This window comes from Natator depressus, chromosome 12 (genome assembly GCF_965152275.1).
Source record: "Natator depressus isolate rNatDep1 chromosome 12, rNatDep2.hap1, whole genome shotgun sequence".
NCBI classification, from domain to species: Eukaryota; Metazoa; Chordata; order Testudines; family Cheloniidae; genus Natator; species Natator depressus.
The window spans coordinates 39,228,935-39,251,907 of NC_134245.1; the positions used below are offsets into that span (position 1 = coordinate 39,228,935).

General features: G+C 42.9%; 1 protein-coding gene across 4 annotated transcripts in view; it reads right to left on the bottom strand.

Annotated features, from left to right (window-relative positions):
• The window catches only part of GALNS (galactosamine (N-acetyl)-6-sulfatase), a 66,889-nt gene that overhangs the window by 19,237 nt on the left and 24,679 nt on the right, over positions 1-22,973 (bottom strand). For all 4 annotated transcript variants that reach the window (XR_012641585.1, XM_074968911.1, XM_074968912.1 and 1 more), the window contains 3 exons: positions 15,201-15,337; positions 12,489-12,591; positions 356-477 (listed from right to left, as the gene is read on the bottom strand). Coding sequence is in view for 3 of the 4 variants with exons in the window: in XM_074968911.1 (XP_074825012.1) it covers positions 356-477; positions 12,489-12,591; positions 15,201-15,337 (362 nt within the window). In the remaining variant the exon portion in view is untranslated. The remainder of the gene's footprint in view (positions 1-355; positions 478-12,488; positions 12,592-15,200; positions 15,338-22,973) is intronic.

Genomic DNA, 22,973 nt, shown 5'->3' on the forward strand with positions numbered 1-22,973 from the left:
TCACAGTGACATGCTGACCATTTAATACAGCTTATTTTACCCATAGGAAACAGAACCTGAATAGGTGGAAGAGGAGCTTTGTGTAAGATTCAAAGCTTGTCTCTCTCACCAACAGAAGTTGGTACAATAAAAAACATTACCTCACCCACCTTTTCCAGTAATCAAAAGAGTCAGGTCAGTGAAATAATGGGACCAAATGCATCTGTAACAGGAGAGTAAATGCCAGATGAATTAAGCCTTGTGTTAAAGTCACACTGTGCTCTCTGAAGACCTTCCTGCCACCTCACTTCCCAGATCCTTCTGGACCAGAACATTTACAACAATGAACATTTCCATTAGTGTCTTTCTTGCTCACCTTATTGGATACTTTTCCCCAGGGTCCTTTCCCAAGTGGAAGAGCAGAGGCAGTTTGGTGTGTTCCTCCTGAGTATGGGTTGTTACTCCAGAAATGTTCTGCCCAGGACAGAAATCAATACCCTGCATTGGAGAGAACGAAGTGGGTCACTGGGAATATGGGATGAAATAATGGGTTTGAGTTTATTATTTAATAACAGATGTAAATATGAACTCCTCAGCTCTCAAGACTTTGGCTGAGACCACTTTCCCACTCTCCCGTTATTAACTGTGACAGGTTTTTTTTTTTAAAAGAAGTTTTAACCGAAAGTTGATTCTGCGTCTGCAAACTGGATGCTGCTGTTATTTATGCTGGGGTGGAAAAGGTAACTCTACTGGAGCGGATATGGTATAAAGCAGGACTCACATTTCTGTACTATTAAAAAGCAGAAATCATCTCTATAAAATATTCATTAAAATGAAATGGCAAATGAAAGACAAAAGGGGAGGTAATTTAATCATAACAACTCTGCACATAAAAAGCATCTCCTCTCTTTGATTAATGCAGTACAGAGCTGCATAGATGGGTTCTGATTGGCTGGTGACAATGATATAAAGGGGAAAAAATCCAATAAAATTAAAGGGCATAATCCCAAGAGACAATGAGCACCCACAACTCCTGCTAACTTCTATAGGAGATGCGAATGCTCAGAGTCTCTCTGAATCTGACCCACAGCCATATTTCACTGAACAAAGCTGTACATTTTAATTAAAAAAAAAAAGATGTTTGTCTTTCTGATTTACAGCTTCTCGAAGTCCTGGTATTAGGTTATTAACCTGGTAATGCTAGGTGGGCTGGAAGATCTGCACTAGGTCTGAAAAAACTCCAGTGCCCATCATTAAACTCTGTGGAAGGAAAAATCAGGATTTCCCCAGCAGTAGCGGTTGGTATGATGACGATAAGTATCTGGACATTCCAGTTGCTAACATCAATGGGTTAAGTCCTCAATAGCCAGCCCAGAGACACCCAGAGCTGTCTCTTCAGAAATCCAGAGCAGTTAGCTCTCTGCATCTGTGCATTTGTATGCTTTGCCAGGTTGTGTCTCTCCTGAACTCCAGCCAATTATTAGCCAGATGTCAACTCCCTAATAACTTAGAGCTTGGCCTACAGTCCTACCGGCTAACAGAACACTTATAGCTCTAGGTCTAGCAAAAAATTTTAAGTGCTAATTTCACTGAAGAGAAAATAAAGCAGGGGGCCCCATAGACTAGCAAGAACTAGCACCTAATGGACTTGTTAAACCTCACAGATTTACAATTCCAGCTAACATGCTGCGCTATTTACAGTACTTCATAACGCCCTGAGACATGCACAGAGACCCAGAGAGAAGATAAGTGGTAATATTTAAATGGAGGGGGGGAAAGCAGTTGTACCATTTGCTTATAAAACAACAAACAAACTGAAAGGCTCTCCACAGATGTTAGGATTTGATTGGCAAACAATTTTCTAAAAATAGCCTGTATGTTTTTAATGGACAGCTGGTCAGCGGAGCAGTTAATATTCTGCTTTTCAATAAAGCAAGAAGGTTAGAAGCCCATGAAATCCCATTTATCTGCACAGAGCTATAGATTCCTGAATCAGTGGCTGGAAAAAATAAGAGAGTTGCTTGATAGGTTGTAGCGGGCAACTAATAATGGACTTTAAATGGATACAAAAATGATTGACCTTTTAATCTTCTCATACCATAGACTTTGGAGACTGAATGAGGTTTTAATAGTGGAAAATAGAATTTAACTTAAAAAAGATACATGGAACAGTTAGTGGAAAGGTATCAAAGCCCAGATACAACATACAAATTATAATTTGGAGGCAAATCAAACAAGCTATTTAATTAACAGCCTGCTAATTGATGCACTGCTCCTCTACTGCAAATGTTTTAGTTTGAGGGAAGAATTTATTCTCTTGGGCATTTGCTTCTACATTGCTCTGCTTATATGAGAAGCAAATGGTGAAATGTAATTCCCATAATGAGGTGCTCCAGAACACGTTCCCGATTATATCCCCCAGATTCCTGAGAAATAAGGCTTCCACAAAGGTGTCTCAGAACTAACAAAAAGCTACCTGTCTCTCTAGCTTCAAAAGCCAATTCCCTCTTCAAATCTAATTTACTAGAGGGAAAAAGAAAATCCCTCAAACATAACACTCTGTGACATTGATAAATAATACCCCGAAAATGTGGCTGAAACTACCATTTACATTCTAAGGCCTTTCAACTTTATCTCCACAAATAAGAAGTGAAATACGAATAATTTTTATGATGTTCTGTGTGACATCAAAATCCAGCTGTGGCCCAGAGAGGGCCTCAAAACTTTCCTACTTGCATATCAACTACTAAATAAAATAATATTCCCCCTCCATCTCCACTGAAGACACTGTCCAGCATAACAACCACTAAATCAAAATACAACATCAACAGTTAAAAATGATCCTCTTAGAAGTCAAGACCCTGAGATCCAATGGGAATAAGCCTGTCATAATAAATATCTAGGTAAGTGAAAGAGAGAGAAAGAGGTAACAGCAAACGAGAGGATCCAGTACAAACCAGAGGGATGATAATAAATAGGGAACCAACAGTGATCACTCTAAAAAAAAAAAACAAAAAAAAAACAAAAAAAAAAACCCACCACCTTTTTGGGGAAAAACAGTAGTCAGCTGCCTTCTAAAGATAGGGAGGGATGGACTGAGCTGGACAGCAGGGGGAAGCAGGTTCCAGGTCAAACTGACCCGGAACATCAGGGTGGTTATTGAGGAAAGCCCTGATCCTGCAGTCAGAGCTGTTTGGTCACAAAGGTCCATTGGCATACATCTGAGTGCCAGACAGGACGTTAGGGTGCTGGGGTCCCTAATGGCAGGTGATGAACAAAGGCTGCTATCCATCAGGACAAGGTTCCTGGTCTCAGTGCTCCAAGATCCTATGCCATGAAGAGCTTTCAAAACCAATGACTGTCAATTTAAAAATTCAAGCCTCTACTTTACTGGTGGCCAATATAAAGAACGCAGGCATGCGTAGCGTGCACACTTCCACCTGGTTCATGAGTCAAGTTAACCAGAGCCCTGTTTGCAACTCAAAAAACCAGTATTGCAATAGAAACTGCACAGGCAGATCCTGAATGCTTGTGTGGCCCATCCACTTCAAGGGTTCACTCACATTAACTTGACTGCAGGACTGAGGCTATAAAAAACATTATAAATAACCTGTTGATAATCTGAATATTATATATACACTATACCATGTGTCAGAGTACAATACACAGCAGGATGACTGAGGACACATCCATTGCCATTGTACAAGGCAAGTGAGGAGGTCTGATGGCATCATAAAGATTTTGCCAGAGCAATTAAGATGTGCTGATGGGGAAAAAAATGTTGGTTACATATAGTGCATCAAACCCCAATTTCCCATTAAAATGGACATTTCTGAGCCTCCTCTTGATGGAACCCTATTGCTGAAAATGGCATTATCTGAGACACCAGCAGTATCAATGCCCAGTTGAAGAGGCAGTAAAACAGCTTATATTCTGGAAAATCACTTTACTATTTAAATATCATAACAGTAATTCTGCCTCTCCCAACACTTTGTAAATTCAATGCTGTTTCCAGTTCTTGAGAAGGAAACTACACAATATCCTCTATGAATAAACTGAAAGTCTAGGATGCTCCGTCTGCATTGCTTCCCTTTTCCAGAGCAAAGAATTTTTAATCAATTCTGCTTGAGACTTGGGAAGAATTTTCAGGAACAGACAATCCACACATTTGCACATCTGGACGGTGCCTCTGGTGTCTTGGGAAACATGCAGATTAGGGTTGTGTATGATGCTTGGGAGGGGGAAGTGAGATGCCGACTGTCTCTAGATCTTCCTATATCAGGATGAAAGGAATTACTACTTTTCATTCCTGCCTCACAGAAGGTTCTTCTGCCTTCTCTGCACAAGCTGGAGTGAGTGCTGATGAAGCAGACATGACTGTTCTTTCTAGATATTTGTACTGGTGAAGACTGGTAGGGAATTTGAAATCATGTCACTGTTTCAGAATGATTTCCCACTCTTCGGCAAATTAGATATTTCTTTTTAAAAGGAAAAGCTAACCACACAGGCCTTAGAAACTAAGAGCTTTGCAGGTTTTAATGTTAGATACAGTGGTCCTGATCCTCAGCTGGTGTAAATCAACATCCGTCCACTGAAATCAGAGGAGCTTTGATCTACACCATATGCGTATCAGTGTTTTTGCTGAGTTCCAGATGGCCAGCTTCACTTAAAAATGAAATTCATATAGGAGAAGAATGAAGAATCCCTTTTAGGGAAGTGGGTTGATCTAATTCCTGCCCTCCCCACAACAAAACCAAAACCATCATTAGACTTATTATATTGTTTCCTTAAATATTTTCGTTATGAGAGCCTGTTACTAACAACGTGCTTTTAACTGGCCATTGATTCCCCGCACAATTCTAATACAGTTTACTCTGCACCTTACCTGAGGTAAGATGTTCATTTACAATAAACAGTGACCTCACAAAGAAGAAAGGTAATTGCTTGTACACTGGACCCTCACTAGAACGCATGTCTATATAGTGTGAATTCGCATATAATGCGGTCGCGGCCATGTATCCCAAATTTAATTACTTTAATTGCAATTCATTTTAACGCGGTCCCCGCTATAACGCAGTCACCGAATCCCATGTTCTAGCAAGAGTCTGGTGTATTTAGACAAATTCTCTGATCTTTCTCCACACACTTATAAAAACACGAGGGACATGTCTATAGCTAGTCACAGTTCTGTGCCTTGTTAGAAACAGCCAACTAAAACAGCATCAGATTACTTGCAAATAGCAACCAGAAGCATGTCTGCTAGTGGACCAGATCTCCTGGACAGGAATGATGTTTTGTACCATTGCACAGTGAAGAGAAATTACACAGAGTTCCTCATATAAAAAATAAAAATAAACCTTTCCTCCAGACAGGACAAGTGGACTTTTAAGGGGACAGGAGTGTCTGCCGCTCCAGCCCCACTGCAAGCCCCTCAGCAAGAATTACTGACTGTTGATTATACGGCTTGTGACTCAATTTCCAGAGCAAATGGCCCACAGATGCTATGTCAATAATGACATGAGACAAATACAACAATTCGCCATTTTGGGCTCCTAGCCAAGCGATGGAATCAGCACTTGTGTTAATGTAAGCCCTCTGGCGATTCATCTCCCTGGCACTATCCCAGAGTGTTCTGAATTTACAAGCAACTGTGGATTATGATAGTGGCACAGCAAACACTAGACTGTCTCCTTGTCAATGTTTCCTCATTCCAATGCTCAAAACACAGAACAACAAAATGAATATTAGTATTAGGAAAAAACCAGCTTGTTTGAGGCAGGTATCCCCAACACTGCAGCAATCTGCTGTTTCTTCTTGTCCTTGCCACAGCACTGGAAAGCAGTGATTCTCACTCGTGGCAGTTCTCAGCAAAAGCCTCCAGCACTGGAACTCAGAGTGACTGAACACCTGAAAATGCGGGTGCTGGTTTCTCTTGGCAGCTGCTTCAGCCCTGTTGAACAAAAATCGCTTCTAATGTGTTAACTGTCTGGAAGGGAGCGGAGAAAAGGGGCAAATCGAAAAGTCTCCATCGGCTCTCAAGCAGAAGCGATCGATAGCTAGCTCAGATGCTCAGAGGACCACAATCAAATGTCATTATTTGTGAGGTTCTACTTGACTTCACATCCCCCCTCACAGAAAAGGCTTTATTGATTCCTTCATGTTGATGAGAAGGGCAATCAGAACAGACCGCAGCACAAATAACCCCTTTGGCATTTTACAGTGAAACAATAGGTGTGTGTATGTGTACACACACACACACACACACACACACACACACACCCTTTATGAAAAACCACTGAAAACTACTAAAGATACTAAGCTGACAGCAGAGAGGCTGAAGTTTATCAGCCACAATCCACTAAACCAAAGGGCTTTTAAAAAAATATTTTTGCAAAGATCCAGTTAAGGTCAACTCACCAGTGCTACTGAAGAGCTACGCTCTGTTGGAGTGATCTCAGGACTAAGCAGAGGCGAGAACTTTAACCTCCTGGTGGCTCAAGTTCTTGCCACCTCTAATGAAGCACTAAAATTGGGATTTTGGAAGGAATCTAATTACCCTTCAAAAAAAAGAGGCAAGTAGATTCCTTCAAGAATCCACAATTTCCCCCTTTATTCCCCTCCCCCCAGCCCTGCATAAAGCTGACCTGTCCTCCCAACGAAGGAGGGCTAAATGCAGCTCCCTCCCTCCCTCCAAGCCCTTCAGCATTACTCCTGATCAGGTGGGCAGGGCAGCAGGAGAGCAATGAAGAGCATGAGGCATATGTATTTCAGAGTGGGTAGAGTAAATCTGCCTGTGCTCCAGGATCTGCCTCTTTTCACTGACCTCTTCTGGGCTAAATTCAGTGGTGACTAACAGTGGTATGTGATACACCACCACTTGTGTGTATATCTTGTATCCGTTTGGCATTCCATGGTTGTGCCAAACATATGCAAATTAAATGCCACAGGATGGCAGGGGAATGCAGCAGGAAAAGCAACTAAAAGAAGGCTGTAAAGCAAAGTGGTGGGGTGCGTGAGGGGGCTAACTTACACTTGAATTGGTTTCCTGGCTACATCTCCCTTTCTGCCCCCTTTCCCTATAAATTACATTTGTTCAGACCAACCACTGAATGCCAGTTGGGTGCGATTCCTGGATTCCAAAGCCAGAAGGGACCACTGTGATCATCTAGGCAGATCTCCTGCATAACACAGGCCATAAGACTTCCCTGAATTCATTCTTGTTTGAACTACAGCATGTATTTCAGAAAAGCATCCAAATCTTGATGGTGGAGAGTCCACCACAGTCCTTGGTAAGTTGTTCCAATGGTTAATTACCCTCACTGGTAAATATTTGTGCCTTACTTCTAGTCTAAATTTGTCTAGCTTCAATTTCCAGCCAACTACCCTACCTGACTGGTAACATAGATCCTCTGACCAATTTGCACCGGATGTGTAATGTACGCTGCTGTGTTCATCACTATGAGATTTGGCAGGAAGAGCAAGGTTGCCAACGATGACAGGACCATGGAAGAGCCTACGCTCGGATAGCCATAAGCACCAAAGCAAAGGACAGTATGGGCCAGATCCTCAGCAGGTCTAAAGCAGCATAGCTGCACTGATTTCAATGGAGCTATTTGGACTTACCACAGCTGAAAATCTGGCCCGATGCTTTCCAGGTGAATCCAGTACAGGTTCTGCCACACCACTGCAGACTGTACTTCCTGTGCTCTCACAGCTTCTTTTTAAACTCCAGGAGTCAATAATAAAGTATTTTTTCCTGTGAAATCATTTATTTACTGACTCTCCAATGAAGTCTGAGACTACAGAATTCTTAAACTTCTCCTTGTCTCCTTTTTTTCAGTCCAAAACCAAATCTAATTCTGGAATAGAATACATATTACATCTCAAATTATTTACAAATATAAATATATTCTCTCAGTAAATTCACTTATCTCTGTCCTATTCATCAGCTCCTGGATGTTAGACAATTCAAACTGCATAAACATGAACCACTTGTAAATCACAAAGGCTTTTTATTGTACGAAGATGGCAGCTAGGTAAATATTCCTCATGTGAGCGTCCCATGTAATTTACAGGCAGGAGTGGTGTGTGCCATCAAGTCCTTAGTCTCACTTATTTCTACTGAGTGGGTTTATATTTCTTTCCCTTATGCTATTCAAGGGAGTAGCCGTTCATGAATATAAGTTATCTAAATAATCAAGTAGAAATAGCAGGGAAGATAACACCAAATAGTCCTACAGTGCTAATAAATAGATTACAACGATTTATGGGAGGAACTGGATTAGAAAATACTAGCTTTGGAGGATAAAAAAACCAGAAAACAAAAAACCAACACATTTCATCTTTGTGACGGATGACATAAATTTGAATCCCAAACTAGAATGCAGATGATGGGTACCAGTTAAAGCATGTTAATGTCATGAGAGTTTAATAAGGCAAAGACACTATAAACCAGTGGACTGCTGGCATGGGATCTTTGCAGTGTAAATATTCCAAGTGCCATATGGGGAGAAGCATGCACAACCGAGTTATCTCCTGGGGTTAGCTGTCTGTAAGCGTCTCCTCTGTGCTCCATTTTACACATATTTTATTACTTAGCTGCCTAATGCTGCAATCAAGCAAGTAGCTTTCCAGGTTAGAGGCTAAAATTCCTAAACTTGCACAAATTCTTCTTAACCAAGCCTGACAGTGAAAAGCATGGAGGTGTTCAGAAGACACACTTGGGGCCAGAAGGATAACAATGTGATGTTTTCCAATCCTAACATCAATTGGATTCTGGTTTGCTCAGTGGCATTTCCAGGTTTAAAAATCTTAAAACAAAGGCACACCAAGCATGAATTAAAAATAGTGTAAGTTGTCTGTATTTCGGTTTGGCGGGATTCGTTTTAAATTGATAGATGCTGGTCAATTTCAATTTCAGCTGACATGGAAATCAACACAAAAAAGCATCCATCAGTAACGGCATGAGTGCAGCCTGCTCCTCCCCCCACACGGTGTACCTACAGGGATCCAATGTCACTGGCCTTTTGGCAGCGCAGTCATGGGAGTGAACGAGCAGGGCCATGACAGCAGAGGGCTTCCTGCATGGTGACACTGGATCCCTGCAGGAGCAAGGTCGGGGGGAGGCTGCAGTCCTAGCAGGAGAGCATAAGTGCTGGAACTAGAGGTGCTGGGAGGGCTTGCTGCACTCTCTGGCTTGAAGTGGTTTCCACTATATGCAGGGTTTATAGTTTGGTTCAATGGCTCTCAGCACCCCCACTGTACAAATTGTTCCAGCACCACTGCAGGGCAGAGCGGAGACTCCCAGCCAGGCCTGTGCGGGGTGTGTCCCCATCTGTGGGGGAGATCACCCTGCTGCTGAAAGGCTCCTGCCCAAGGACAAAACCATTCAGTAGTGGGGTGGCCTCCGCTGTGGCTGGGGACTTTCCTTCCTCCGGGCCGTCCTGACCAAAGGGTCCCGTGCCATCCTGGCCAAGGGTTTCTGCTCTGCCCTCCCATGATTGCAGCCTACTCCACATCTTGCACGTGCAGGGATCGGGTGTCACCGGACCGTGACCACGCGGGGAGTCCTCTGCAGCTCCATTCTCATGGCCCCACTCACTCACCCACCAGCCAAGTGTGTGGGAGCTGTTCCCAGGCAGGAACTGTTCAGCAGTGGGGTAGCCTCCCCTGCAGCCAGGGACTCACCCTCCTCTGTGTAGTCCTGGCCAAGTGCTCTCTGCTCCAGGTCAGGACTGCAACCTCCCTCGCACCTTGCACCCATGTTTTGGGCCCCTCAGTGGCACAGGAGCCCTCTACAGCCCTGCCCCAACCCTACCCACCACTTAATATCAAGCAACAGTAAAAATTTAAAAATAAAAATTGATATTAATAATTAAAATTAAAGAAAAAAATTGAATTCTGACAAGACTATCTATATTTAGTAATTTTCCACTCTGCCAATTAACAAGGGGCTTTCAATAGCAAATGAAGGTTTGGCTGAAACATGAAACAATGAAGCAACTCTACAAAAATAACAAAATACTAAATTATCTGTAAAGTAAACCTCTTGAAAATAAACAAGAGTTGTTTTGATATATCTGGACAACCCCAGGCCTGTTTAAATGGTTGCAACTCCAATAAAGATGATGAAACTGTACCAGCTTTCACCAGATCTGACTTTGGCCCCATCATCTTTATGAGTGAAAGGCTTCCAAGTTCAAAGGGAGTCTAATACATCTCCACATCGGACTCAGATAATCAGGTAATGAGCCAGTCAGGAGACCCCACCATTAGACAAGGTAAAAACTTGCCTTATTAGCCAAAAGCCCCAGTGGCTTGGCAAGGCAAACTCATCTGTTCTGTCGACTATCAGGATTTCTAATGGCACAAAAGTGTACATTAAAGTCCATTTGCAATGAAGCCAGCAAGCAAAACTGGCCCCTCCTACTCTGCCAAGATAACTCCAACCACAATATAAATATTACTGATAACAAAGCAGTAACAGCAAGGAGGAACTGTGTAGCGGTCATGTATGACAAGCTTGCAAAAAAGAAAACAAAAATCAGAACAGTAAAAACATTCTGCATTCGGATTTATTAATTTATTTATTTAAAACTCGTGAGGGTTGTAATTAACGTCTGGAGGACATGAGAGGAATCGGAACAAATTTCAGCCCCAGCTTCCTCTGCATGTTGTTAATGGCTATTCTGTCCACTAATGTGCTCCAATTTTACCCACATCAACCACATGTGATACAAGCGAATTTTTAATCATCTCTCTGATGTACAGCATAATTACTGACTTTAATCAGCCATAGTTAAACAAAGACTTAGAAAGAAAGAAATATTCCTTAATTACACAACTGCCACTGCTCACAATAGGAGAGTCTTTGAAATGAGTAACTGGTCTCCATTATCACAGCTACACACATATTCAGACGTACAAACAGGTTTAGATCAGTGTAGGTATTTATTTTTTTCTGAACTAGGTGTGTAAGTGTGTGTATGTGCTTATATTACAATGGACAGCAGTTATTCACATCTGACATTGTCTTCTTTCCCAGTTCCCACTCACAGCGAAAATCTTCCACACTCTTTCCATGTCACTTGAAAGATCCAAGCTTTATTCACATACAAGTGTCGACAATAGATTGCATCATCCCCCTCACAAAGGGTTAACAATGGCATAAAGTATGCGATGCATTTTGGGGGCCAAGTTTCCCTCCCAGTGGGTAAGTCTCTTTGGTGCCATGTAAAATTGCAACTTTGACTCTTTGAGCCTTACAGTCTTTCTAGATACAAAGTTTACAGCCATGAATGTAAATTACTTCCTTGATGCTGCCTCTATCCCATCCCCGTCGCCCTGAGTATACAAACTACATGCTTGTTTTCACATCCACAAATGCCAGTAGCACTTTGTTCTGCACCTGTGAAGCCCTGAGGACCTACCATACATAACAAATAGTAATAATTTTACAAACAACCCCCTGTACCACCAGCCTGCTGTTGAAATTGCTGAGAGCTGTGCCATAGCATATTTACTTCACTTTAAGGGCATAATCAGCATGGCACAATTGTGAGCTGCCATTTGTGAAATGCCCCAGAGTTTATTACCCAAGTTTGGAACAAGAAAGATACAAAATCAGAAAAACAGCAAGAGCGTATAACTTATAACAAAGGGACGATCAACTGAGAGAGTTCAAAAATGTGCTAAGTCTTAGAATGATTTAGGTCTGAGCATACTTTTGTAAGAGATGAAACACATGTGCTCTGTTTTCAGCAACTGTTGTTCTCTGCACAGTACAGCTGTTGACAGCTGGGCTTCCTTCCCTCTCCATGCATTGCTTAGCAAAACAGCCTTATATTCGTTTAAATATTGAGGGGCATTGAATTCCTCATATCAGACAAAAAGAAAAGGAGTACTTGTGGCACCTTAGAGACTAACCAATTTATTTGCGCATAAGCTTTCGTGATGAAGTCAGCTGTAGCTCACGAAAGCTTATGCTCAAATAAATTGGTTAGTCTCTAAGGTGCCACAAGTACTCCTTTTCTTTTTGTGAATACAGACTAACACGGCTGTTACTCTGAAACCTGTCATATCAGACACTGGATCCATACCAACAACTTAATGTAACACTCCAAATGGTGTGACATATAAGCTTGGTAAGAACTGATCAAGAAAAGATGCTGAACATCACAGTATATTAGATGCTAAAAAAACCAACCACCCCAACATCCAAAACAACCCAAGAGGACAATTTTCTGTTATTGCCCTGGAATGACATTGACTTCAATATGAAGGTGCTGAAATACTAGTCTCCTTCCTCCTTTCACTTTTTACTACAGATCCAGCAGTAATTACACATCAATGTCTCCAATAAATGGCTGGTTTAAAATGGAGCGCAGGGACATGCCAATAATTTGAAATTCCCCTTTAATGGGTTTTTTGCCCCCATGACGAAAATGTCACTTGATGCAAGTTGGGAATGGGGAAAATAAACTAAACGAGGGGGGTTTGTTTTCTGTTACCTGACTGAACTGCTCCCAGGAGTTGCTCCAGGTCCAGTAGTGAGCCTTGTAAAGCCCAAGTCTTACTGCCATCATCTCGTTGCCACGGTAATAGAATATCGGCCTGACAGGGAAGCAGAAGGGGGAGGGGAAGTGCAGCTGCATGAGAAATGCAATGTGCCTAAACAAGTGCTTGGGCAGGCACACTGATAAGGGAGACAAACACTTTAATGGAGTCTGACTTCCGATTCAGCTATCAGTCAGGAACAGGCTGCCTTCTAATAGTCTCCACTGCAAGGGTTTCAATTAACATTTTTTAAAGTGTTCATCAAGTTGAGAGCTCACATTGCGCAAGAATGAAGCATTATACAACCGGGCTGCCAGTGATTGTTAATCCTTGAACTATCAGCCCCTGTAATTTTCTATCGAGCGTGACGATTTAAACACCAAATGTCTCAGAAGAGTGGGGTGTGTGATGGGAATTCACAGAACATGTGATGCTTGGTCTCCTGTTTATGGCTGGGGACAGCTAGAGAGCACCAGACTACCAGCTGTTACTGTCATACAGGCTGATTAGCCAGAGAAGGGGGAAAACGGCATTAAAGACGCATTCTGCTTTCCAGTGCCATCTCAGAATGCACCCAAATCACAGATCCTAGCACTCCAACATGCTTTATATTCTACCCCCATCAATTTCTCAAAAAGCCTTCCCTTTAACTTGGCCTAATGTAATACTGGATGCTGCCTTTTCTCAAATGCCCATGGTTCTCAATTTAGGGAGCACACTGGGGATATATTTGGAAAACATATTCAATTCAGACCAGTTAATGGCCTGCCCCCCCTTTCAAAAAATGTTGTGGTGAGCTCAGCACTGTCCCCCCTCTTCCCTTTGGTTTCACTGACAAAGCATGCTGTTGCTCTTGGAATGGAAGGTGAAACTGGACCACCCAATTTCTGCAGAACTGAAGCATCTTTCAAGGGCAGACTCTGTTGGTAGAGTTCCTCATACAAGGACATCCAGCTTGGTCAGCTTTTTCCAGTAGTTATAGGCTGCTACATGAAGCCAAAAAGTTGGTCATCATCAGTTCTGAATCTGCAGCTTTGGTTTGGACTCAGAATTCCTACTTTGGAAGAACTGTCCGGTTCTATGGTGCCACCTTGAAGACCATATGTTTACGGTAAGAGAAGGTTAAAAATCTCCCTGACTGAAGCGCAGGAATGGTCTTAGATCCCTTCTGTTTTGAGTATGAACTACAGTCTCCATCACTCCCTGCACAATGAGTATCTTCTACTCTTTGTATTTATGAGGAGCTTGTGAACAAAGGGAAAAACCCAGCTTAGCACACAGGCCCCATTCCTTTTGGTCCACTCTGTATGCACCAAAAACTCCTAAGGGAAAATGGGAGTGAGGGGGGTTGCAAGAATGCAGAACGGGGTCCAAAATGTTCACACTAGTGAAAGAAAAGGACTCACTCATCCGGTTCTCGCTCACCCATAATACTCATTCCTCGAGGAACTTTCTTTAGTTGAGGGTGTTTGTATAAGGTCTTCTGTTTTAAAAAACAATCTTTACTGTTCCTGCTTTCTTAGCCAAAAAGGATGTTAAAATCTAACCCACTGGAAAAAAAACATTAATGGAGTTTTTGGCTTTGGAAGACCTGACCTGGTTCACCTTGTGCACCGAAGTGACAATTATTGTAGTGCAAGTGGCAGAGTAATAAAACGTTCGCCTCTCCAATGAAAAAACTCATTTATGTCAATAAAGAACCTCTTCAACCTTAAAGAAATAAAGTAATGCTAACTGCAAACATTTCACAGCACTCGCAGATCCAGTAACGCCCTAAATTAGACACTAAGTGAATCACCTACAGAGCTACGCAGGTGCTTTCTGCCCTAATCGGCACAAAAATAGCTTTACCGACCTAAGGTTCAAGGTCAACACAGAAGAGAACACAGATGAATCCTGCAAGCATCCCTGTGCCTTTTTTCATGCTCTCCCCTATTTATGGAACATCCTCACTAATTTGATTTGTCAGGCTGCTTCCCTCTGCTCAATTAAACCATTCCTGGAAATACTCACCAGTTCTACACTGCCCAGGACAGGAAGTCAAGCATGTTCCCTGTCTAATCTTGTCTCGTTTTAACACCCAGCCCATCCTCACTCCCTGCTGCTCATTATCCCAGCTCTTCAAATCAAGTCTAAAATTTGGGCCCAACCGTGGAAAAAGGATCCACACAAGCAGAGCCAGAGGAACAAGTGGGGTTTCAGTGAAGTCCCTTTCCAGGATCAAGGTCTTTGACCGTATGCTCTTTCAGGCAGTGGCTGTGTTTTGTGAAGCACCCAGACACTCTTGGTTGCTCCACAGTAATAAATAATTAAACCTCCTTTCCCTAACCAGGTTAGAGTTCACAGAATTTAACCTCACTGTGACCTTATGCTGTTCGAGGGATATGTGCTAATCCCTGGACAACTGAATAGGCCCATGGAATCCATTTCATGGCAGTATGCTGAGTTTCAAGAAATCCCACCTCGCTAGCTCCAGCACATAATTAGCACAGAAAGTAAATCTCTGATTCTCACCCCAATTCAGCCATCAGGAACTTAAAGTGCACCAGGCCTGTTTCTAAAGTAATAATAATTTTAAAGAAGGGATTTTTAAAATAAACAAATGAATTCTGCCCCCCTCCAATAACCACGAGGGAGGAGCTGTGAGCTCCGTGCTCAAAACTAACCTGTCAATTAGCTTGCCCTGCAGGATGGCAGGAGAAAGGTCAATACCGTCAATGTGTCTGTCACTGGGAGGCTGCAATCCAGCTAGGGAGAGGCTGGTGGTGAAGAGATCCATCACGTTACCCATCTGATGACTCACCTGAAATCGACAAGACAACGAAGAGCATTTGCACAGACCTTCCATACAAATTCAAGCAGACGAGGCTGCCTGCCTCTCCGCTACAAAAGAGCTGCTTTCTCAGTCCCATTCCTTTTTTGCATCTCTCAAAATTTCCCACTTGGGGCTTGATCCTGCTCACGTAAGAGTCATATGCAAAGTCCCCATTAGCTTCTAGAGGGCTGAATCAGGCCCTTCCTCCTTTCACGTTGTTTTTTATGGAATTTTTTTTTAAACCTTTCCCTTTATTTCACCCACTTTCCATTCATTCATTCATACTTTGTGGCGCTTAGGGCCCTCCTGGTGTGCACAGGCAAATTATTACTCATTTTGAGATTGAAAAATCAGTATTCCGTATGAAGTCCCCCTTGATTTATTCCATCCATTGGCCCCCTCCGGAGCCCTGCACTGCCAGGGGTGAGCTCCCAGCAAGTACAGAAGTGGATGGATGTGGAGTGATCTTCAGGGCCCAATGACCTCATCTGCAAACAGTTTTCAACAATTCTAGAATGGTGAATCTGGAATATATTTTAGAGTATTTTTATCAGGGAGGAAAAACCACCATTTTTTCGCTTTAGTGGGTTTTTTTTGTTTTTTTTTTAAAAGAGATTTTTAATTTTAACTGGTAGCCATATTTAATAATTCCTTCTGTCTTAATTATCCCAGTTTTAAAAACAAGCATTACACACAGTATTTGTTTCCACCGATTACCTTCTGACTGATTTTCTCACACACACACGCACACCCCTTCTATCTTTCTGTGCTATGCTACTTCGTTAGGAGACTATCATCTGCCTTGGGATGGGGAATTAACCGACATTACAAAAGTTGAGGGAGATATCTTCAGTCAAGTGAGAGAGTATGAGCGCTCTGCGCTAAGATGCATCAGTACCAGATATGACACAACAGAACCTTCCCAGGCATACCGCAAACTCGGAAACAAGGAGCCATGTGACACAATTCAATATACTTGTACAGTGGAGAAAAACCATTTTATTTCTTTTCCATCCAAGGCAGATTTGCATGTTCTACCAATATACCAAGGATACCAATATCTGTCATAACATCATGACCATCGAAGCCTGCCTTATCCATGAATCTTCCTGCTAATAAGTTATGATCTCCATTTACTAAGCTGACACTAAAAGTGTATTTAAAGCAGTGATCTCAAACTCAAATCACCATGAGGGCCACATGAGGACTAGTACATTGGCCTGAGGGCCGCATCGCTGACACCTTTTCATACAAAGATACAAAACCCCCCTCCTCTGCCCCCGACTCTGCCCCTACTCCACCCCTTCCATGAGGCCCCACCCCTTCCCTGCCTCTTCCTACCCCTTCCCCCTCCCCATTCCAACCCCTTCCCCAAAGTCCCCACCCCAACTCCGCCCCATCCCTGCCCCTATTCCACCCCTTCCCCAAATCCCCCCCCCCGCCCCACCTCTTCTCTGCCTCCTTCCCTAAGCGTGTGCTCCCTGCTCCTCCCACCACCCAGCTGTTTGGCGGTGGGAAGCGCCTGGAGGTAAGCAGAGGAGAGGGGACGCGCCGCACTGGGGGGGCGGGGGGAGCTCGGTGGCCACAGAAAATAACTCCGGGGGGGGGGGCGGGGAGCTTGGCGGGCCGCTGATTTAAATACTGGAGCAAATTATGATAAAAGAGGAACTCTGCAACATATCAGCTCAGTTGTTTTAGATTCTTCAGCCCCTATTAAGGGAAACAAACCTTTTTCTGAATTACTAAACCTCTTGCTCTAAGTGGCTAGATGGCCAATAGATTGAAAAAGTGAACATCTAAGGATTTAAGCAGGGAATTAAAAGATATTTCTGAAAATTACAGTATTTTCCTCTTTCCAAAAACAACAGGCTGCATGCTGTGCTTGCACTAGTGGGACGGATTAAGCGTTTAACATTGCAATATCACTCTGCTGGATTACAGTAATTTCAATTCTTAACCATTTGAATTCATCACAGAACACTGACAGGAGCATTTAATACTGAGGTAGGATATGGGCAATGCTTCCCCTGTTCCCATGCAGGAGAAACAGAATGCAAAGCAGCAAGCATAGAGACGGCTTGATCCTGGAAACCCTTATTTATGAATATAGCCTGTAGTCAGTAGGGTAATCCGACTGAAATTAGTGGGATTACTGGCATGTGAAAGATTGTGTAGGATCAGGCCCGTAGTTTGATTCAGAGCTTTTGCTGCACTGAGGTACTTTGGAAGAGGCTAGGATCAGCCTATTTTTGTGGGCAGTAAGGGATGGGAAGGGGTTAAATCACAGGACCTGAAATATTAAACGGTCCTCCACATGAGGAACACAAGAGGCAGGTATGTACACGAACTCTTCTAAAGGTTCATCTCCTCATTTGGAAGAGAGGATGGAGGGAAGCTGCTTGCAACTTTCTCTGCTACACAACCTCGGAGAAGGAACTGGAACAGTCCCATTTTATAGTGAATCTGGACGTACTGTTTTAGTTTTATAATGTGCACTGGTAGTGGGAGTTCCATATTTTCTCCCTTCAGACCAAAGCAAAGAAAACCTACATACACTGCACCAAATCCTGCAGTCCTCACCCAGGCAAACCTCCCTTCCACGCCAACAACTAAGTCAGACACCAATGGGACTGTGGCTCATTGCACATACATAATGGTTACACACATACTCCCTGATCCTTTGCAAGAATCATAGAATCATAGAATATCAGGGTTGGAAGGGACCTCAGGAGGTCATCTAGTCCAACCCCCTGCTCAAAGCAGGACCAATCCCCAATTTTTGCCCCAGATCCCTAAATGGCCCCCTCAAGGATTGAACTCACAACCCTGGGTTTAGCAGGCCAATGCTCAAACCACTGAGCTATCCCTCCCCCGAATGACAGGCATACGTTTTTATTGCTGATTCAAACATCAACAAAAAATGCTCTTGTGTAGCTCTCAGACACAGAGATCTGGGGAGGGGTCAGGCCCCACCGACCCCATTCTGATGGGTGCTAGTATGCTGCTGCTGTTGCTCCTTATGCTCTACTGTCTCCACACTGCTCCCTTTGGGTACATCTACACTGCAAAAACCAAACAGACAATAAAAAAAAGACCCACAGCAGTGTGTCTCAGAGCAACTGACTTAGGCTCATGCTACAGGGCTAAAAATAGCAGTGCAGACATTCCTGCTTGGGTTGGAGTCCGGGCTCTAAGACCCATCCCCTTCACCGAGCTAGCATGAGTTTGTCAACTAGGGCTGGGAGGCTCACCCCGAGCTGCAGCGTAGACATACCCTCTAGATTGTCAGCTCCTTAGAGCAAGGATCTTGCCGTGTGTGTGTGTGTGTGTTTTGTAAAGGGCTGTGCACATGTTAAGAGCGCATAGACGTTAAACAGGGCCGGCTCTCGGTTTGTTGCTGGCCCTAGCAAAAAATTTGCCACCCCAAGCTCCGAGAGCGCAACTGCCCAAGCAACAACAAAAAAAGGGGGTGGGGGGGGAGGGTCGGAATGCCGCCCCTGGAATTGTGCCGCCCCAGCACATGCTTGCTTTGCTGGTGCCTCGAGCCGGTCCTGACACTAAACAACAACAAGGTTATCCTACTTCAAAGAAGCTATCACAGCCGTTCCTGACAAAGGTGGACAACTTCACAGACCAGGAGGTGCTGAGTGTCTCGTACGTTCGCCCCCTGCTATTTACCCTTTGCACGTCGCAGGCATTGTGAGGTTGGAGAAATGCCATGTGAAGGATTTGAGAGATGAATAAAGGGGATATTTGGCACATGATATAGTTATTAACGTGCCTGCTCTCCATGTACTCCTGCTGCAGCAGGAATGAACAGGACAGCTAGCATGTAAGACTTTGTAATTAGGCCTTTCACAGTTTATAAGGCAAATCCAAAAAAAAAAAATCACTTTTCATGTCGCCACTCAATCCTATCACCTAAATCTTTTGGCCAACAGACAGCAAGAAGCAATAGCCAAGCTGAGATGTGGGCCTCTAGTACTACCTAAATTTATACAGCGTGACAGTCCTATTAGGCCACCACTGACTTCTTGTACCGGCCTTTATTAAACATAACCAGATGTAGATGACTCCCTTTAATCATCCAATTACGTTTCTGGTCTCAGACAACATTCTTCCGTGAAGCAGAGAAAACTTCTTAAGGAAATTAAACGCCAGTGCCACAGCCACTTGGATTTATCTGTGCTCTGCAGCACCACAAAGAGAGGGAAAAAAATAAAAAAGGTTAATATTTATAAAAACTTTGAAGTATTTTCAGAGAATTTTTTTTAAAATTACCATTTTCTCCTGTCAACAGCACTCTCATTCTAGTTGCCTCTTCCATTTTTTCTTATGAAAAGAAAAATAAAAATCCAGAGAGAGTAACAGCCCAGAGAAAATAAATAACATATAAAAGAAGAGAGAGATCAGATATTCCTCCTATCAGTGAGGAACAGCTGGCATTACGCACGTAAGAAGGGCTCTCCCCCCCCTTTTTTTAAAAAATAAACTCTCGGTGAACACATAACGTCTTTAAGAAAATGAAATCCTTTTGCTGTGGGCCACGTTGCGGGAAGAAATAGTCACCACTGCTGTTATCAGCACTTTCAAGCTTTAACTGTGAATCAAAGGCGACAATTAATAAAGTCGCCCCCGCCAGGAAAGGAAAGGAGAAAAGCTAAATATTTGAAACTGGGTGAACAAATGTCAGGGTGTTTTTAAATAAAATCCTTTTACAGTTATCACAGCGAGCAGACCTGATATCCCTGTCTAATTCAATTTCAATTTGCGCCCCATGGGAGATAGTGAAGAAAAGGTTGCAATGCTGTCTTTGGGTTGATATGTTCTTTTCTCCTTCAGGGAGCAGGAACTGGGGAGGGAAGGGGAGGAGGCCTGCAGAAAGAGAGAAGGAGAAGGATTCAAATACCAGCAGAATATGAATTTCTTTCAGCTGGATCCTTCCAGAAGGCAGATGTGATGCAGGGAATGTTTAAAATGTTGACTTGTTATGAATTCACCTGGAAAATGGAGCGGGGGAGGAAGCTACAGAAAGGGGATTTGTGTATGAATAAACATGCCAAAACGTGGAGCCAAAAGGAACTGAATTTTGATGCCAACACCAGCAGCAGCCTCCTGTGGCATGACCCCCACCCCGCCCCAAACTGGTTACCTATAGCGCTACTGATGTTCTTATTAGAACCGTCCACTTTATAATTTCTACTCAACATTCCTTTTATTTGAAATAAAGAAATACACCCACTAAAAAAAAAAAAAAAAAAACTACAAGTCAGTAAGATTGTCAGCATAAGAACATAATGGCCACACTGGGTCAGACCAATGGCTCATCTAGCCCAGTATCCTGTCTTCTGACAGTGGCCAATGCCAGGTGCCCCAGAGGGAATGAACAGAACAGGCAATCACTGATCCATCCAATATTGTCCACTCCCAGCTTCTGTCAATCAGAGGCTAGGGACACACAGAAAATGAGTTTGCATCCCTGACCATGTTGGCTAATAGCTATTGATGGATGTATCCTCCATGAACTTACCAAATTCTTTTTTGCACTCTGTTATAGTTCTGGCCTTCACAATATCCCATGGCAAAGAGTTCCACAGGTTGACTGTGCGCTGTGTGAAGAAATACTTCCCTATGTTTCTCTTAAACCTGCTGCCTATTAATTTCATTGGGTGGTCCCTCTTATATTATGTAAAGGAGTAAATAATACTTCCCTGTTAATTTTCTCCACAGCAGTCATGATTTTATAGACCTCTGTCATATCCCCCCTTAGTCGTCTCTTTTCCAAGCTGAAAAGTCCAAGTCTTTTAATCTCTCCTCATATATAAGCTGTTCCATACCCCTCATCATTTTTGTTGCCCTTCTCTGTACTTTTTCAAATTCTAATATAGTATTTTTTATATGGGGCGACCAAAACTGCATGCAGTACTGAAGGTGTGGGCGTACCATGGATTTATATAGTGGCACTATGATGTTTTCTGTCTTATTATCTATCCCTTTCTTAATGGATCCTAACATTGTTCGCTTTTTTGACTACTGCTACGCTTTTAGCGCATGTTTTCAGAGAACTATCAGCAATGACTCCAAGATCTTTTCTTGAGTGGTAACAGCTAATTTATATCCCATCATTTTGTATGTATAGTCAGGATTATGTTTTCCAATGTGCATTAGTCTGCATTTATCAAATTGACCACCACCAAGGAGACATGACCCTTCCAGAGAAGGACTAACTCCAGTAGTTTGGTGGGACTGAGCAACTGAATGGCGCAGGCAACAGGATAGGGAAACTTTCAACAGCAGGTTAAGGCTTTGAACGTGGCCTCGGTCAACAATAACCAAAAGTTGTCACCATCTGATAGATGTTTGGTCATCTCTATGAAACAGTTTGTGGGTTCACTCCAATTCCTGGTGGACTTGTGTCCATATAAAAACCACCAGCACTATTACTAGAGGGCAAAGCTCCGGACTGATTTACCAGAGAATTCGATGATTACATGGGCACTAACTCTGAATTAACCTCTGACTCCTCTCTCCTGGTCAGGTTGGGAAGGTAAAAGCTTCCACTGACATTGTCCAGCAGTCGTTGTTCTGTAGGTGCAGAGAAGACCTCAGCTTCTTTCTCTATTACCTTTGAGGATTAAGAGTAATGTGACATTTCTTGCAGCCACTCAGACTAAGTGGAACATGGGCTAATTAGTTTGGATTTACAATAAACCATATGAAGTCTGTAACTTCAACATACGATAGGTAAAATAGGCACAAAAGTGTAGAAGGGAGCTCTCCACCTACTATGTCTAGAAAAGGCAATTGTTGAGAAATAGCATGATAAAAACTATACATGCGACTGTAATACTAGAAGGCAACGGCAGAGTTGCACTACCCAAAAACCTGAAGCAATGCTGTACTTCTCACCTGAGGACAGTTCTGCTGTGGGCATCAGACTGCAGGAGCCTTGATTGCAAGAATACAAGCATAGAAGACCTATCAATATCTGTTATTATATATTTATTTAAAGATATCACTCATGCTAGCACATCCACAACACAGAATGAAGCAGCACATTATGGACCATGGGTTTGAAAAGCAGTCTGAGCCCAGTGGGAATTGTGGGATCATAACCCTCTCAGGATCAGACCTCTATACGTGTAACCATTTGGTGGCCAGTTTCCTGAAATGGGGCCAAATCAAGCAAGGAATTAAGTGTATGCCTAAAGTTAAGCATTTACTCAAGTGTTATTAAAGTCAATTAAGGCAGATCCGTCAATGGAGCTCGACAATTTACACCAGCTGAGAATCTGTCTTATAAGACAACTTAAGCATGTGCTTAAAGTTAATCATATACATAAGAGCTTTTCTAAATAGAGGTAGCTTGCCAAACCAGGGCCTTTGTGTGTGCACCCATGGTAGTATGGCACCTCATTCGGTCCCAATGTGTTAACCATACATAAATGGTTGATCATACAAATTTAAGTTACTTTCAGCTGTTTCTAAAACAACAAGCAATTCACCACAAACTACCACACTGAGCTCCAATCTGTGGCAAACACTTCTTACCATCACATAAAATAGCTAGCTATACTGCATGTACAAGATTACTGTTGTTAAGTTATTGCGAAAAAAATTTCCT